Source organism: Aulonocara stuartgranti (genome assembly GCF_965226115.1).
Source record: "Aulonocara stuartgranti genome assembly, chromosome: 4".
Taxonomy (NCBI): domain Eukaryota; kingdom Metazoa; phylum Chordata; class Actinopteri; order Cichliformes; family Cichlidae; genus Aulonocara; species Aulonocara stuartgranti.
In genome coordinates this window covers 28,960,802-28,980,318 of record NC_138942.1, presented here as the reverse complement: position 1 = coordinate 28,980,318, position 19,517 = coordinate 28,960,802, and the positions used below count along the sequence as shown (strand labels likewise).

General features: G+C 39.4%; 1 protein-coding gene across 1 annotated transcript; it reads right to left on the bottom strand.

Moving 5' to 3' along the window:
- Positions 1–6,270: 6,270 nt before the first annotated feature.
- Positions 6,271–19,439, bottom strand: gps1 (G protein pathway suppressor 1). Its single transcript, XM_082530251.1, has 14 exons — positions 19,283–19,439; positions 15,121–15,213; positions 14,687–14,868; positions 14,169–14,333; positions 13,783–13,918; positions 13,197–13,274; positions 13,014–13,074; positions 12,789–12,874; positions 12,427–12,521; positions 12,225–12,330; positions 9,283–9,363; positions 8,400–8,537; positions 8,180–8,314; positions 6,271–7,444 (listed from the first exon to the last, which is right to left on the bottom strand). The coding sequence occupies exons 1-14, from the start codon at positions 19,313–19,315 to the stop codon at positions 7,370–7,372; spliced, it is 1,464 nt and encodes a 487-aa protein (XP_082386377.1). The 5' UTR covers positions 19,316–19,439; the 3' UTR covers positions 6,271–7,369.
- Positions 19,440–19,517: the final 78 nt, after the last annotated feature.

Below are 19,517 nucleotides of genomic sequence, written 5' to 3'. Positions count from 1 at the left end.
AATAAATTGCTTTATTTTAGCATTATGCAGTTCTGTTATTTGAACTTAATGTAAAATTGGACAAACTTAATTAGTTAATGATGGATCAATTTATTTACTGAAGTTAAGTCAAACTGAATTTAATTGAATTGATCCAACAATCTGGACAGGTCGCCAGTGTATCGCAGGGCTAACACAGAGAGACAGACAACCATTTGCACTCACAGTCACACTTATGGGTAATTTAAAATCACCAATTAATTCCACTAACTGCATGTCTTTGGAACATGGGAGGAAGCCAGAGAAACTGGAGAGAACCCATGCAAACATGGGGCCTTATGGTGGATTTGAACTGAGGAATGTTATGTTGTGAGGCAACAGTGTCACTCCACAAAGCAGGAAAGCTGCGACTACAAGCCTTGTTAGAGAATTTTCCTTATATTTTTGCCCTTGACAGGTTAAACCACAATAAATAGCAATAGCATACACATGGTGTGTGTATGCTTTTCTGCGTCTTACAACCCCAGTGATATTCCTGTGGTTTGAAATCTCACGTGATCTTTTGATATCATGAGTGCTTCAACTAACCACTCTTGCTAGATTACATCATGTCATCGCAACAAAAATATATTTAACATATTTTAAGTTGTTGAATTTCATGCTCATCATGAATGATTTAATTATGTTCACCACCAGAACATAAAATTTATTTTGTTCAAATTACAAGTTAGATTCTTGTAAATGTAACAACCATCCAATTTCATTTTTGGTATTGGTCCAATTTTCTCTGTCGTTCATGGGCAGGGGAAGGAGATGCATCGGTATGGTTGATGAGATGGAGTTTCGGGCTGTGATGGTCTCCTTTGTCAAGTGGTGTCTGCAGCTCAACATAACAAAGACCAAGGAATTGATTATAGAGATTATAGGGTTAAAAACTCCACTGCACTCTACAGGAAGTGTCACGGCCGAAGCCAAGCGTGATCTGGACCCAAAAGCAGATTCAAGACAGAGGCACTGAGTGACATGACATGAACAAAGTTTATTTACAAAAGGCACATGAATATAAACAATGAAACACTATGAAAGTAGACTATGAAGCACTATGAGTGTGTATTTGAGCTGACTGTGTAACATGAGGGGGGGGGGGGGGGGGGGGGGGCATGAGCTATGAGTGGCGAGGCTGATGGTGGCTATGATGGTGCATGCATGGGCAGCAGGTGGGAGTCGCGTACTCCACTGCCACTCCCTTACTATCTGCACATCTTCTACCGAGAAAATAACAAAGTACAATGTTCTGCCTTTTATAAATTAGACTGGACTATACAGTTTTATAAACTGCCAGAGTTCCCTCTGGTGGCTGCTTTGTAATATTGTTTTGATTACTTTGGAAAAAGACAAATAAAGGATGCAGAAAATCCAAGATGGCTGAACATAATGCCAAAGTATTACTGTTTTAAGCCGATATGGACCTTAAAATATTGTTGCTTTGGTCGAGATTTGTCCATAAGTATGAGTGACAATAAGGTCAAGGTCAAGTTTATTTACAGAGCACATTTCCAAACAGTCCATGCTGCACAAAGTGCTTAACAATGTAAAATCCCACTAAAATAAATAAAATGCAAAACAATGATGCAGTAAAATATAGAAAAACAAAAATAAATCAATAAAACAACTAAAACAACAACTAAGGTTTAGGTCAATGTATGTTAAAAGCCAGACCATCAAAATGTGTCTTTAGTAACGATTTAAAAAGTTCACGTGTTTTTGCAGATCTAAGATTAAGAGGAAGACTGTTCCAGAGTCTGGGGCGATAAAATAATAATTGTCTCTTTGTTTTCCTTAAAAATGGTATGATGATTTGTACGTTTAAGGGAGTTATGAACTTTTGATCTTTTCAGCTACCAGTAATTGTGTAACAAGCTTGTTTGCAATGTTAGTTAGGTAATACAATATTTTGTATGTTTTCAGTTTTACGACGTCAAAGAGAAGGCAACAGTCGAGGACATTAAATCAGCACGAAAAAGGAAAATAAGTCTTTTTATTGGAGCATCGTTATCTCGTTGTCTAGCTGGTGAAAACTAGAAAACTCAGGGCGAGGATAGCACATACAGAGGGCCACCTCAATGTTGTGTACTGCTGGGATATTTATAACTGGAGCTATTTGTAGCTATTAGAGCTATTTCATTATATTTTGTAACTTTGTAATGTATTCCAATTTTTCATTTGTTTTAGTTAGTTACTGTTCTTACTACCTTAAAACTGAAGTTTTAATCATTGGTCCCAAGGCTCAGAGAGAGAAACTCTTGTCTAAATTAGAGGCATTTTCACTATGTCCTTCGCTACAAGTGAAAAACCTGGGTGTTATTTTTGACTCTGAGCTTGGTTTTATCCCACATATTAAACATGTAACCAAAATTGGATTTTATCATCTAAAAAATATAGCCAGAGTCCGCCCTATTCTCTCTCGGGCCAACACAGAGATGCTGATGCATGCTTTTATTACCAGTCGCATTGATTACTGTAATGCCCTGCTCTCTGGTCTTCCTAAGAAGAATATTTCAACTTTACAACTTTTGCAAAACTCGGCAGCTCGTGTGCTGACGAAGACCAGAGGGCGGGCCCACATTACACCGGTTTTAGAATCGCTGCATTGGCTCCCCGTGTGTTTCAGGATCGATTTTAAAGTTCTTTTATTGGTTTTTAAATGTCTTAATGGTCTTGGGCCTTCTTATCTCTCAGATCTGCTTTTACCATATGAACCCTCGCGGACCCTGAGGTCCTCTGGTACTGGCCTTTTGATTGTCCCTAAAGTCAGGACACATACTCACGGAGAGGCAGCTTTTCAGTGGTATGGTCCTCGTCTGTGGAACAGCCTGCCGGAGGAGCTCAGGGCCGCAGAGAACGTACATGTTTTTAAGAACAGGCTCAAGACCCACCTTTTTAATTTAGCTTTTACTTGGCGTTTATTTATTTTATGCTTATTTATTCTATCCTGTTATTCTATTATTAATTTGGGCTTTACCTAATATTTATTGATTTTATTCTTATTGATTTTTTAATCTTCTTACTCTATTTATATTTATATTTATATTGTATCCCGTTCTTATTTATTTTATCTTTTTACCCTGTATATAGCCTATTGTGGCATATCTCCAGTGTTTCCTCGGAGGGGGCTCTCTGCACCGGGGCTGTGATCGACCGTGGCTGCTGGGTCTCTAGGGGTCCTCTCAGCCTGGCTGGGGGGCTTCTTTGCCTCCCTCCTGCTGTGTGCCCAGCCTGGAGGCTGCGGTCTGTGACCGGCTCCCGGTGCAGACGGCTCCCTGTTATAGTGTTTCCTCACTTGGCTCATGCGAACCCAGCCCAATTTTTACTCTTTAAGTGTGCGCGCGTGTGTGTGTGTGTGTGGGGGGGGGGGGGGGGATATGTGTGTATTCACATCATTTATGTTAATGAGAGTGTGGGGAGTGAGTTGGAGGGTGGGGTGGGCTGCTTTTAACTATGTAAAGCACTTTGTGCTACATTTTTTTGTATGAAAAGTGCTTTATAAATAAAGACTGATTGATTGATTGATTGATTGATTGATTGATTGATTGATTGATTGATTGATTGATTGATTAGAGCAACATTGAGAACAAAATTTTCTCAGGGATTAAAAAAGTATTCTGATGATGAAGACAATGTTCAAACTGGCCCAGCCAATCACGTGACCTAAATGCAAGTGAACTGTTGTGGAAAGAACTAAAGCTTTGAATTTATAGAAGGGAATCTTCAGGATTTGAATATTGTTTGTGTGGAAAAATGGGACAAAATCACATGTGAGTAATGCATGCAACTATCCATACAGGAGGCATCTCAAAGCTGTCATCACCAACAAAGGCTTTTATACAAAGTACAAAGTAAAGTATTTGTACAAAGTAGTAAATATATTTCAGTAAGTGTGTTCAATACTTTTTCCCTGTATCATTTCTGATTATTACACACACATGGACATCTATGGTTGGATTTCTTTGCATGTGTGGATTGGATGACGTCTGGTGAGAATTTCATGTCAGTAGCACTTATATATATATATTTACTTAGAAAGTTACTGATGTTTTCTATATTTATTTTACCTGCTGTATGTGCTAGTTTTCCCCTTTAAGGCCTGTTCTGCCTACCATTCTGAGACCTAGTGCCCTGGAAGAGTATGATAATTCAGGTTAAACTAAATTAAGGAGCAAATCTATTGAACATAATTATTATAACTAGAATAGATGCGTGGGGCACGATGTGTGCAGAAAGAAAATGGCCTGAAAGTGGGTCAACTGTGGTCTTTTGTAAATATAGATCTAGAAAATATTTGCTAACCAAAGCTGAAATTTCATGGTAATCATTATACATGTTTAAACCAATGAAACATTATTTATTTATTTATTTTACAAATTGGGGCAGGTTTAATAGAAAATCATCAAAGAAATTGATGATTTCAAATGAAAGGACCCAATTATTGAAAATGAAAACATTTCAATTCATAGATAAAAAAATAATAAAATAAAATCTAAATTAAAACCATAAAAATGTCTTATAGATTCAATCATACCTGCTAAAACTTGCCTGGTGACCCATGCATGTAGAGATGAGTGGAGGAAGTCATATGAAGCATTTGAGGCTTCTTCCTGATTCAAAGCCTCAAAGACAGATCATACCAGAGGTCAGTTGCAGTTATGGCACCCAAAAACTACAAACGGGTTCAGTGAATCACAAATGATTCACAGAACTCATTGACTAAAGTTCAAACACAAAAGAAATTCAGTCTTAAGCAGCTGTGCTTTTATTATAAAAATCAGTGCCCGCGAATCAAAGTGTTACATTTTGAAATGTAAATTTACTGATTCGATGTAGAGCTGCAGCTATCGATTATTTTAGTAACTGAGTAATCAAACGATTCATTGAATAAGAAATAATATAAATTATTTTGTCTTATTAATGAGAAATAATAAATATTCAAAAGAGGAAAAAAACTGTTTAACTGCATACAACATTCAGTTAAACATGCAGTCAAAAAATCCCAACTAAACCCTACATGTCATGTTGAAATTTCTTTTTTGAATAATTTCTGAAATGCAAAAAATATATAAATAATCTCAAGTACAGTCAAAGTTAAATAAAATAAGATATATATATGAAATCTATGGCATAATAAAATGATCTTTCCTCTGTCTCCCTCGAAGGCTTTCTGGTGTTAAGAGGGGCATAGTTTTAGTGCTACTGAAAACAAATGTTATGATGGAGCAGACTTTAATTAATATTAATAATCCGGTGTCCAACCTAACAACCCTCAGGTCTGTGGCTAGGAGTTTAATGGCCCATGTACATTTTTATTGGCTGCCTCTTTGCTCTTCGCAGTGTGTAAACAGACTCCGAGTGCATTTAATTGTGCCAGAGTCATCATCACTGTTGCTGCTGTATTAGGAGTGTTGTCGCAAATGTGGGTGAAACGCTTGCATTTACATCATTTAACACATCTGCGGGCTACAGAGCCACGCACTGAATGAAGCATCAAGTTGATTAATTCATTTGATTGACTGAACAGGTATTCCTGATGTGTGCCCTGTGCTCTATGTGTGGATGCATGCTCAATCATGCAGGTAAGTAAATCCCAAAAGGTTGGTTCATCTGGACGCAGCGTTTTCGTCACTCATCCAAGTGACTTCTACAGTCTCAGCTGACTGCAGGTTTCCCCAACCTATAAACAGTACATTTGCACACAGTGGGTTTGGTGCTGTGAGGAGCTCAGATGATCGTGTGCCAACAGGTTTATTTTGCTCATAGTGAAAGGTAAGGAATGTCAGAAAAATTATGCATAGTTAATTGTAATCAAATATTGACTTGCTTCATTGCTGTTGTGCTTTTTTTAATGTAAACTCATGTTTTGCAAAAAAAAAAAAAAAGTGTACGTGATGGAGGGAAATGGATATCTTTTTTGAATTCAGCACTCTAAAAAAAAAAACCCCAGAATTTACAAAAACTATCCCATGCAGCAGAAAAATGTTTTTTGCAGACCTGTGTTACAACTTTCACTAATGTTTACATTAACTTGGATTGTGAAGTCAGGGTTGGTGTGGCTTCACTGCAGAGTCCATTTCTTATTAATGGGCTGCATGCTACAGGTATTTAAGGTGGCATTATTTAGACCATTGCTTAAAAGACCATGGCTATAACCTTAGTCTTAGCTAACTGTAGGCCAATCTCCAACCTTCCTTCTATCTCTAATTCTTGAAAGAGAAGTGGTAAAACAGCTAACTGATCATCTGCAGAGGAATGGTTTATTCAAAGAGTTTCAGTCAGGTTTCAGAACTCATCACAGAACAGAAACGTCATTAGTGAAAGTTACAAAAGATCTTCATGTGGCCTCTGACAGTGCTCGTCCTTGTAGACCTCAGTACAACACTGAATACTGTTGACAGTATTATTTTATTACAGAGATCAGAGCATGCCATGGGAGTTAAAGGTACAGAACTGCAGTCATTTGAACCATACCTAACAGAATATAATTTGTTCATGTAAACAGAGTCCTCTTCACACACAAAACTAATTGTGGAGCTTCACAGGGTTCTATGCTAGGACCAATTTGGTTTCACTTAGGCAGTACTATTAGAAAACATAGCATATATTTTCATTGCTATGTAGACGATCGCCAGCTCCATCTGTCAATGAAGCCCAAGGACATATGGCAATTAGTTCTTAAGAGACTAAATTCTGAAAAAAATTCAGATAAAACTGGTGTGCAAATTAGAAAAAACAGGAACCAAAGTTGTATTTTTGTTTTATTTTTTCACTTCGTTTCAGCAGACTGTCTCAAGCTAATTCAAGCTGAATTTCAGAGCTCATATACTGTCATTGAAATAGCAGTAAAAACCAACATAAATATATTCCCACGTACCAGGTTTACCCACCCACCCCAAAAAAAGCCCAAAAGACAAGGGACAACTGTGTCCTCACCAGCACAGTACTGGTGGAAAACAAATAGCTGTTGGTTGGATAATTCTTTGATAAAAACAGAAAGGGGCACAAATAAACAGAGATTAGATGGGTTTGGATAGGTGTTTTTTTTTATTTTAAAACTTTCTATTAATGAGGTCTCAAAGTGTAAGCAGGGCAAAGTGCATCTCCTACCAGTAACTTACAGCCTAAGTGCTGAGCTTTCATTCAAAACACATTTTCATCTGAATCTCCATGTCAGACAAACAAAAAGTTTGCTCCCTGTCACCTGACAGAAGAAGAGAAGTGGTTTTTATCTGTCTTTATGTTTCATCTCGTTTCTGCGTTCAGCTCACAGACGGTGGGTGGGGTGGTGTGTGTTGCAGAACAGTGAACCTTCCCCTTTGCGCTACAGCTGTTCACTTCTTCCTCACATGTTGGTGCTCATCCTGGTCTGACTGTTGGCTGGTGTGAGTTCACCCTGGCTGCCTTCTCTGGGTGGAGACTGAGAACAGGAGGAAACAAGTAAGGCACTACTCTTGTTCAACAGCATAGCTATAAACTCTGTAACATTGAATAACAGGTGAGGTTCAAAAAAGAAAGAAGACTTTAAAAATCTTATCAGAATATTAAAACCCCGAGTCCAACAACCATCAGGAGCTAGTCTTAGTTACTGCCAGCAATGTTGACCAAGTTCTTGCAAATGTGGTCGAGGAACCGAATGGCTGGTGGCAATGAGCCAGATACCCCGTACTCCTGAAGCACCCACTACAAGGATACTCCAAGGGCCTTGACGAACTCAGAGCAAGTCCCATCCGCCCCAGGTTCCCTGCCATTAAGGAGTTGTTTAACTACCTCAGTGATTCCATTGTGGAAGGCGTGTCAGTGGAATTAAGTATTCATTCACCAACCACCTCTATCCTTAGTTAAAGTCAGTAGCACTCTACCCGCACTATGTATCATGCCAGTAGATAACTGGTTTCTCCTCCTGAGTCACCCAATCCAATTTTAGAAACCCCCCTCTGTTAATATTAATACTGTAATCTGTACCGTTCATTAATTTACAATCAAATACATTTTAGATATGCCATTAAAAAGAAGCTCATCACCAAATCACACGAAATTTACTGTAGTCAGACTTGATAATAACCTCTATCGCAACACAAAGAACATTATGAACAACTGAAAAAGAAAAAAAAAAGTTATTCACTACAATGTGAAGAGAAGAAAATGTCTCTACCTTGACGTGAATCTGGTTGCGCAGCACAGCAGCACGGAGAATCATGGCTTTGGCTCGTCTCTGGAACTCTTTGCCCATATGAAGAGACTTCTCAAATGTGGTGCTCCTTTGGTCGACATCCCTCGCATACAGAATCTACGAGCAGGTCAGAGTCCCAGTTTGTCAGGGTTCAAACAACAAAGTACCTGTGGCAACGGTTTGATGTGTGCAGCGTTTTCACCTTGCTGTGGGAGTCGATACGTGCATTAATGAGACCCTCCAGTATGAGCTGGGTGAGCTCGTCCTCCAGAGCTGTTACTGTTGTGTTGAACGCCTGAGCCATCTTGGTCATGTCTGCTGACACGTAGGGGCTGAAATACTGGGAGGAGGAGAAAACAGAAAACCCACACACAAGAAAAATATCAGTGCTCAAAAACATGACACTTGAAAAAGTTAGTACAAAGTACAAAGATTTATAGTGATTACATTAGTTTGGTCAATCATCTTTCTCAGAAATGCCTGTGCATGTTAAACAGTATTACATGTATATGAGATGCTTCCTTGTAACCAACACTATCATCTTCATTTACAGATCACAACACTTCACTAGACCTGTCAGCAGCTGCAGTGCCATCGTGTTACCACAAGCCAAACACGCACAGCACAGTACTGCTGACTGGATTTAGGCAATCAAACTGTGAGACAACACTGCCACCATCAAGTCACAATAACTGCAGATGAAACAGATTCTCCCTAAGATTCATCCAGTACTTAGATATTCAGAAACTGCGTAAATCCATTAACAGTGACAGTCATTATGACAGACAAGTGAAACTAGTAAAACTTTCAAATACCTAATATTTTATGTGACTATTTGTTGTCTCAAATATACACATTCCCTTGTCTTTGCTTTGTTTTTTTGAAGCCAGTGATGGTAGGATGTAATGTGTTACTATCGGATAAAGGTGGCAGCACTACACCAATGCAGGGGGCAGATCTATCTTATGGAGGGGCTTCATCCTGCCACGGCTACTATTTATACACCCTGTTTTGTCCCCCCCCCAAAGAATCAGCAGCAACTTGATTATCCTGTGCACGGTCAGTGTGTATGCAGTATGTCTCACCTGAATCAGGGCTCTGTTTCTGATCTGGCTGTACAGTGTCTTGACATGTGGTGCCAGGTACATGTCCAACAGGAGGTTATCCTGCAAGAAACAGCACAATCATATACTGCACTTTCTGTGTGTGTGCGCGCGCTCATATTATGCAACAGCGGGAGCACACACTCTCCTTTGACGCATGTGTAGTGTTACTTCAGGGGTGGGCAGTTCATTTTCTCTACTGGCCACATTAGAAAGTGAGGAGGCCACATCAACAAGCTGAACTCAGTTCTGGTCACTATTAATTTATGTTTCTCTTTTCTTTTTGGTCTTGAACAAATGTATTAAAGTCAGGTACAATGTCTGAGCCTTCCATTCTGCATCAGAGCTCTGAAATATACTCACCTCTCTCTTTAGAAGACTCAATTTTGGTTCTTAGGTTCCTACCCTTTAGTACTTTGAACAGGCAAAGCCAGCTGATAGCTGTGTAGTGGCCTACATCACCATGTGTTACATGTCTGTGACTCAGTGCTCTTACCCTGATAAAGTTAACTATTTGAAATGGACTGGTTCTTAGCAGTTTTCTACCCTACCTGAGTACTCAAAGCGCTTTATGACACATGCCTCATTCACCCACTCAAGTGCTTTCTAACATTCACCGTGCAATAGATGCATCGGAGAGCGACCTGGGGGTTAATATCCTGTTCTAGGGCTGTTCGATATAACGACATATATCGGATGACGATATAAAAACGTCTATCGTTTCATTTTACGCTATCGTTTGTTTCGTGGTGTCGCAAAATAAACTGTTTACGGCAATATTTTTTTCATCGTTTTGATGGTCACTGTAGTGGCTATATTAATTTCTTAAAGATCTCTCTTTCTCTTATATTTAATATAACCACACTACGGACGGACAAGCGCCTGTTTTTAATGGGTTGTCGTTAGCAACAACGACGGTAACAGCATCGCGTGTCTGCTTGTTTATTTTCCACATAAACCTTTCACAATAAAGCTCAAGATCCTGTTGAGAATTTTCAAAATAAACTGAATCATGTGAGAAAGTATGCAGAGTATTGACGGATGAGAAGCAAAAAAAAAAAAAGAAAAAAGAAAGAGTCGTCAGGTGCTAAAGAATAAACCTTAGACTCAAACGTTAGAACAGGCTTTCCCCGCAGCACGCCGTGTAATAAATACTCACAAAGAAAACGGCGGCCGTTACAACTTATGTCTAAAAATGTGTAGTTTCATGCATCGGTTAAAACACTCAACTCCAGGTACACGACGCCCAGCTGGAAACACTTCACCTACCCGAGATTCACAGAATTTACAGAAAATATTAAATTTTTTGTGATTTATATCGTTATCGGGACGATAGATGTTTTATATCGGAATATACGATTTTGGTCATATCGCACAGCCCTATCCTGTTCAAAGATATCTGGTATGCCCTAGGTGTCAAACTCTGGCCCGCGGGCCAAATTTGGCCCGCAGCCTAATTACATTTGGCCCGCGAAGCCATACCAAATTACTATTAGAGCTGGCCTACTGGTATTATACAGCTAATATATATATTGTTTAGTATTAAGCTTTGCTTGTTCCATATTCAGTTTTTCAGCAAAACGTGTTTGAGTCCATAAGAAAAGATTCATTCTTATATCTGGAGGAAGATTTTTTTTTTCAATAAATATTAACGTTAGCCCGCGACTTTGTTCCATTTTGAATTTTGGCCCACTGTGTATTTGAGTTTGACACCCCTGTGGTATGCAGACAGAAGCAACCAGTGATTACAGGATTAGTAGCACGTTTAGATGACCTGCTTCACCTCATGAGCTACAGTTCCTCATCAACAACATGGTTAATTTTTAGCACTGATATACACAACACATCCTGTTGTTTTATACAGTGCAAAACTCAAATTATTTTCAGCTCCAAGTTCATTTTAAAGTTAATTAACAAAACTGAGTAACTGAGTTGCATAAATATCATAGCTCTCGTCCAGAACTAGGGTCTGCTTTGTTTTTCAACCACAGCTCCAGATTTCCTGCACTGTCCTCAGTCTATCTTGGAGAGGGGCCCATTCTCATATTCTTCCAAACACACTTTGATAAATTCAGAGAATGAGTTAGTGTTGTGTGTTTGTAGTGATAGTGTGATGAAGCCCTTTCAGTCTGTTGAACCTTTCTGGACAGTTATTTGCCTACAGGCAGATCACACCATTCAACTGCTTATTTGGAAGTACTGACATCTGCTGGTCATTCGATGTACAGCAGCCCTGCTGTGATAATAGATGTGGACCACATACCAGTGGATATGCAAACGTAATGATGTGTCAGTTGTAGAATAGCTATATGAAGTGCTGTATAATATACACACATACACCTCTAACCATCTGTGAGAAGATCTGTTATTATTGAGCGATAGCATATCAAAATGCTCCCAAACTGCTGATATTTTTTGCCTTTTTGGTGGCTCCATAATGTGCTTACAATCTCCTTCCAAGCTCATTATGATCCTCAGAATCACCTCAGATCCAGTTCATACAAAAATGTACTTCCCGTGTCTTTTCATCAGCTCAAACAGGGCCTCGTTTATCTTTGGTCAAGTGATATTCTGAGGAAAGATACGGGTCATGACACAGGCTTCCTCGGCTCTACACGGGCCTCAGGGCTTCAGTGTCAGACATAACAACACTACCTGCTAGCAAAGGTTCAGCTTTCCATTTCTAGTGAGTGAAGTTCTTGTATTTCTCTGAATGTTTAGTTTTGCAATGGAGACTCAAAATTCAATCCTTAAGCACAGTAATTTGTGCTACCAGAACTTGCATGATGTATACCTTTATACATTTGAATTCTAACCCACTGACCTCTTAAGGGCCAGTAAGGGACAACTAAAGGACCAGATGTGGCCCAGGACCCAAACAATGGCCAGTTTTTTGTTAGTTTAAAAACCTTTCATGCGCTAACCTTCATTTCATCCAGTAGCTTGAGACAGGATGCATATTTAGACTCGTAGAACTTGAAGATAATGTCACGAATTTGAGGTTCCAACTCTAAAAATAACTTAAAGGAGCTAGGAAGAAAAAAAACAGATACAAAGTATTAGCATGGATTGCTGTCCATCACTAGAACTGATTTCTATCCAAGAAATATTTGTACACCAGCCTACCTGCTGGAGATGACGTTGCGCTGAAGCTCCTGTCTGTCAAACGTGGCCAAAGCACACAAGCCCCCATACACAGCTACATTACTGGGCGACAGTAGCTGCAGGGAATACACATAATGATATTTCTCCCAGCAATTAGACTCATGCATAGATGCTCATATTATGTCCTACATTTTTAGGATCCAAACACACTGGTTGAGGTGTACATGTAACCATGTAAGTTACTAATACATGGTTACAAATGAAAGAGGATAGAAGACATGTGGGTGATATTCCTTTTTTTAAAATCTGAGATGCTAATGCTTTAGTGCAACACCCAGTGCAATGTTGCATGTTACATCTTCAGTTTTCATGTACGAGCTCACCTCTGGACAGTCACAGTGGTCAAAGGAAGCCTGCAGGAAGCACTTGGCAGCTGGCTTGTATTTTCGAGAGGCCAACTCGGCCAATCCTGATGTACCAACAAGCAAGATGAACAATATACTGGAAATCAGGTCACATTTTTCCAAACTTTATAAATACAAGACCAATCTTGGTTAACAGAAAGCAACCTCTTCAAAAATCACTCACACACACACACACACACTCACCTGCAGCACACTTTAATTTGGTGAGGACAGCTTGATTTTGACTATCTCGCTCTCCTCTTTGCTTTTAGGGGGGGAGGAGAGCAAAAAGAAGAAATTTACTATAAATATTTTATTACTCTTCATAAAAGGCTGGACACAATATATAAAATAAAAGAGATGCTGAAGTATGTAAACTGTGCTCACCTCTGCAATTTCTGGTGTGGACTCTGCCTTATTGACGTAGCTCAGCACGTGCGACCAGTTCTGGAGGTAAACACTAACCTGTGAACGCACAATTTAAGTCACAAAGACTTTGTTTACTCACGTGCTTAATCAGACAACTCAATGTCTGTAAAAAACAAACAAACAAGCAAAAATAACCCAAAAGATTCTGTTGTGTGTAACAACTTTTCCAGGTTTTCGAATTCTGTTAATTGGCTGAAGTGCTATCTGTAGAAAACTACAGTGACACTGAAAGTGTCTTGGCACAATTCAGTCTAAGTTATATAGTTCCCAGTACGTATAGGTCTGTGTACTGGGTACTATAGCTGGGAGAAAGTCTGGAAGTGCTGACGTGCACACAGATTTCAGTAAAGTGAAACATCTTGGGCAAATACTCATATACTTTTCTGATGTGCAGAGTTTTGCCAGAACCAGGTTTCTAAGTTCAATATAAACTTCATCTCTCAATTGTAATAAGAATTGTGATAAGGCTAATAATCCCTGGACAATTGTGTCAATGGAAACAGTGACTGCAGCAGCAGAGCACTGTGCTTCCTTCCTGCTGTACCTTGATGACATTCAGACACATGTTAATGACATGCTTAGCACTGGTGCAGTAGTCTCTGGCTCGAGAGTAGCACTTCAGAGCATTACTGAGGTCACCACAGTCCAGATAATGGTCCCCCAGGTCATCATGGCCTCTCCTGGGGAGAAGGGATGGAAGGTGAGGAGACGGCAGACATCCACAAAAACAATGTTATCTGAAAATGACCAATCTGCTCATCAAAAAACTTTGACCCTCACTAGTTTTGTATATATTTATTATTGTTCCAGCAAAAAAGACTGAGACAGCACCTCTCCTTCTGCTTCTTAGCTGGATTACTGATCTTATTCAATGTTCAGTTGGTCTTAAGCTTAAACTTTAGATTAACAGTAATGCTTTTGCAACCACACCTGATGCTCTCTTTGATGGAGTTGCCCTTGTAGTTCTTAAGATCCGTATCTAGTTTCTCCAGTTTAAGCAGAGCCTTTTTTCTGGTCGATTCAGCCCAAGCTGAGTCCAGGGGAGGGGGAACAACCCCTCCTTCAGGAACTGTGTCTGGCACACCCTGCACTTCCCTATAGGTGGAGCCCAGGAGAAAGAAAGAAAAAGAAAGAAAAAAAAAAAAAAAAAAAAAAAAAAAAATCACACAAATATTTACAAATCTAGAAATTGAACAATTTGGAGGCTGGGAGTTAAGACTTTCCAAGCCTAATTTTAAATGCAGCAATGCGGTTTTGCTTATCCATAATGAAGCACATGTGATATACACCACCTAAGTTTTTGTTTGTACTGTTTGAATCATGCTGTTCTTTGCTACAACGCAGGATTTAAGGATTTAAGGAATTGGGAAATGTCTTGTTAAAAAAAAAAAAAGCAGCTCTGTCCAAAAGGAAGCACCCAATTGCTGGGAGAGGACTAGAAAGAATACCGTGTGGCCTCTGTGAGTTTGCGGTGAATCTCTTCGTAAGTGTCAACATTGAAGGTCCTCTGAACAAAGGTGAGCGCCATCTTCAGGGCCTCCACTCGGAGCTGAGGGCAGTGCTCAGCAATGAACTGCAGTCTCTCAATGCGCATTAATCCACTATAACTGGTCGCATACTGCTCCAGATCCTGCACAGACAAGGAGTGAAACATCTGTTCAAAAACATGTCAGAACTGCTTCGATTAAACAGTCAGGTAACACTTTCATCAGTGGATGATATAGCTCCGCATGTACAAGGATTTTAGCTAACTTTCGTTCATTCACACCCAGAACAGTTAACAGAAACAAGAATCAATTAGCAGCAGGAATCTGCGTCACATTAAACATTACAAATAAAATAAGAGATATTGGGATATATGTAACAGTTTGTGAGACAATACCAGTGTGGGGTTCTCCACAATATAGTTGGTGTCTGGAGCATTCTGCTGGTCCTCCTGGGGATCTGCATCAATCTGCATGGGCTCCACAGACCCCTTAGAAATAGATCACATACATAGTTTTGTTAGATTCAACAACAGACCTGATCTTGGGACTAGATAATGCGTAATTTACATCAGGAAGCCCTCTCTTCAAAGGGCTTTTCATCAGTAGTTCACTGGTGCTTAAACTCGTACTGGTAGTTTACTATGTCGGAGTAACTGTACAGGAAACAATGTCCTATAATGGATACGCAATATGTTCAGTAGAATAAGTGGGCACAGCCCCCGCCCTATTCCTTAATGCTTTTATGCCTTTATGTTGAAAATGCAAAACAGGCGCAGTGATTTATTGAAACATATGCAAACATAAGCTTTTCTTGGATGGCAGCAGTCTTTTGTTCCATTCTCTGTCAAGATGATACCACACTTTAATAATGTTGAGCTTTGGAGAGGACAACCCCTACATGACAGGAAAACACAGTGGAATGACTAAGGCGGAGCTTCCCAAAGTGCGGGGCCCGCCATTGCAGGGGGGGGGGGCGCAGTATGAAAGGGGGAAAGAAACCAAAAACCGCTTGGACACTGCTAGCACGGGGCGCCCACACAAACGCAAAGCAGGAGATGAAGCATCGCTGAATATGTTTCCAAACCAACTTCATTCTAAGCCAAAGATTAGAAAATATGATGAAGCACATCTTCCCTTTGGCTTCACCTGCACAAGTGCCAAGGTAGATCACTGGACTAAGGTATGATTTTACTGCATTGGCAGTAAGATAGATAAATAGAACTTTATTAATCACTCGGATTATTAAACTGAAAGAAATTTGAATAGTAAAAAAAATTAGAATAAAAATTAAAGGGAAAAAAGAATATAAACATAAGAATGAATAAAATATATATAAACATAAGCAATGTAGCAGCCAAAACGCCTATTGCACAGTATTTCGACTATTGTCAGTCTATTGAACAGTGATTAGTTGTTATTTAGTGTTTATTTGTGCAAACACTACTGCTTATTTGTCCCCGCCCTCCTTTGTCCTCCTGTTTTCCTGCCCCCAACGAGGAGTTAAACAGTTTGATGGCGTGTGGGAAAAAGGAGTTTTTAAGTCCTAGACATGGGGAGAAGCTAGCTGACGCTGAGCAGACTCCTTTGGTTATTTATGACCATGCAGAAGATGCCCAACACTGTCCATAATGTCTAGCAGTGTTTTTAGTGTCCTCTTCTCTGCCACTGTCACCAGAGTGTCCAGCTTCATGCCGACCACAGAGCCAGCCTTCCTTATTAGTTTGTCCAGCCTGGATGAGTCCGTCTTTGCTGTGCTGCTCCCCCAGCACACCACAATATAGAAGAGTACACCGGCAACAACCGAGGAAAGCCTCCTGTGGAAATACAGTCTGCTTTGGCCTTTTTTATACAGGTGTTGCATGTTGTATGACCAGTCCAGTTTGTAAGTGTACATTTTTCAGTTACAGCTACATTTTTCGCCAATCTTATGTTTTCTAAAAAGGTCTTGCATGGTTGAAAATCTGACCTTCTGCATTCATAATTATAACAACTTTGGTCGAATCAAATACCACACACTGAAATGCAGCATCTCTGTATCTCTCAAATCCTGTATCAGGTCTTTACTGGATTTATTCCCATTTCTTGAGGACATGACTTTCACACAATGTTCATCTCCTGTAGGTAGTTTTTATGCCAGACACATCTGTTGTCCAAGCAGCATTCCAAAATAAGCCAAATTTTGGCTAGTAACTCTTTGGGAAACACACCGTTTTTGCAAAACTACAATTTTATGCTTGTCAAATTATATTACAGAACAGGACAATTATTAGTCTCCCTATGAGTTTCTTTCTTCTTCTTTTTTTTAAATAACCTGAAGTGCTGTTGTCAACATTTCCAAACATCTTAGTTTTACTTTGGCTGCTTAGAGTATTTGACTTTGCACACAGAAATATGATGAAATATGAAAACAGTAGGGCCAAACTTTACAACTCTCTGATCTTAACAGCTAAATGTGAATCCTTTTTGCTGGATAACAGCCTGCAGTGATTTGTTTTCAACACACCTCCCAAGCAATCCCAGACCATTGTTCAATGGCAATTCTCTTAAGTGCCTCCAGCAGATTTTCAGTGATATTAAAGTCAAAAATTTGTGCAGGCCAGTCAGAGAAAATTAGTTGAGATTTAACAAGTCAAGATTTTGACTTGTTTGCGATTAATTTTGTTGTTGCAGGGTGGGGTCAAAATCTCCCCTGTGGCAACCAAAATGGTACTGAGGATCAAGTAATTTCCTGCGTATCAACATCAAGTATAAAATCCTAGTATCCCAACAACCCCTAGCTTCCAGTATGCATAGTTTTTGTTGAGCAAAATTCAATCTGGCTTGAAGATGTTTCGTCTGTAGAAGTGACATTTTTCTTGGTCTGCAACCTTAAAGTTCATTTCTTTGGAGTGTTCTACTGATTGTCTTCTTTGAGACTACAATTCCGGACTTGGCTAAATCATTCACTGGTATTGTTAGACAATCATTTTCTTTCCAGAGTCTTTTAAATCTTTGGCTTCCTACCTCACTATTCTTGTTCTGAACTTTGTAGCCAACTTTGAATTACTTGATGGTATTTCTCACTTTTTAACACTCGAAAACACTGATGATGTTGTATATCCATCTCCTGCTTCGAGAGCACCAACAACTATTTTTCTCAAATGTAAACTGTTTTCTTTTGTTTTTGGCATGACGCTTTCTCAAGTGACAGCTCAAACCCTTGCTGAGCTTAACTTGATTTTACAAGCTTTGAGCATTACAACATTACAGCACGTCATTGCACATCAGTGGTTTGGCTATGGCTCAATAAAAGGTTTTTATTATTGAGCTTCAGCTCACAAAGATAACTGCATAAAAGCTATTGAAACAATGTATTCATGTCCAGCTGTTGGACAGCTGATGCATTCTCTTTCCGGTAAGCAAAGAAATAATGTACCTTCATATAGCTTCCTGATTGACAGAGCTAACTCTAAACCTCAACTTAGTGACTGAAAAATTTGAGATACTCAAATTGAAATTTTAAGCTATTTTCTTACAATTGTGCCATTTTCTAGAAATCCTGACTTATTAACTGAAGATTTTGAAATACCCAGTTCAACATTATGAGTTATGAATAGCAAATGATTTGTGTTGTGGTTTTGTGGTTTTTTCCATTGCCATAAACAAGCTTACATGGGCCTGGCAGAGAACGAGACACAAATATCATGCTTAGGATGGACGGGTTCCTGATGTAAACAACAGGCATTTAACATTAGCTTGGCGCTAGCAAAGTGATACACTGAAAGATGGTATATACTGGAGTTTATTGACGTTGAAATTAAGCTATTCTTGACAACGGATACTTCTTACATATGTAATAATTGTGTTGTCTACTTATGGTGCTAGTAACTGCTATCCGGAGCGAACGAGCATGACAAGCTGCCAACAACAGGATATTAGGTATACTTCCGTTAGCTTAAGGCTACGACCATAAACACAACTGGTTCTTTAGTGTACTCCAAGTGCTGTGTTATACAAAGACTGAAACTTGCCATGTCTGTGGCTCACTTTAAAAGCCAACCGCGAGAGTCACGCGTCGTTTTATCATTTAGGTGCGTTAACACCAGCGCTGTAAATGTTGTTAGCTAACCGAGGCCTTCAGTCAACTGTAATCCTTGAGTTCTGCTCCACTTCATAAAGCTTCATATCAGTTTTACGTAGAAGGGCTTCAGGGAATGTGCATTTTAAGATGCTTCGTGACATTTTAAGGGCCACTCCTCATTTCGGCATATGGCATTGCACTAATCAGAAATTACCTCTAGATGTCTTACACATTAGCTGTTCCTTCGCTGTAAGTCTTTTAACATGTAAAAGAGATAAGTGGATTGTGTTTTACACACTTATGGTGCCTAGTACATGCCTATTAAACACAATAAACAACTACTGCGTAAGTGGTCTGTAATTGTGATTTTTAACCACGACAACCGTAACTACAAATTCAAAGCTAGCCTGCTAAACGCTAGCTAAGGTGGCAGAGTTTCCAGCAGTCTTTGCTACAAAAAAAAACAAAAAACATTTTAAACAGCATTTTAAACTCACCTGAAAGTTAAACACTTGCACGGGCAAAGGCATCTTATGTTTGTCTCACTTAAGAATTGGTGTCTTTGAGGGGGTGGGATTGTAGCATGAAGACATAAATGTCTGGCGGACAGTTCAGCAGCCAAGCCGGACTGGGTTGGATCTCCAACTACTGGTGGGAGGTGGGAACTGCAACGGTAACCAATTAATTAAGAGCAAGGAAACTGAAAAGAAAACATTGGTATAGAAAAATATT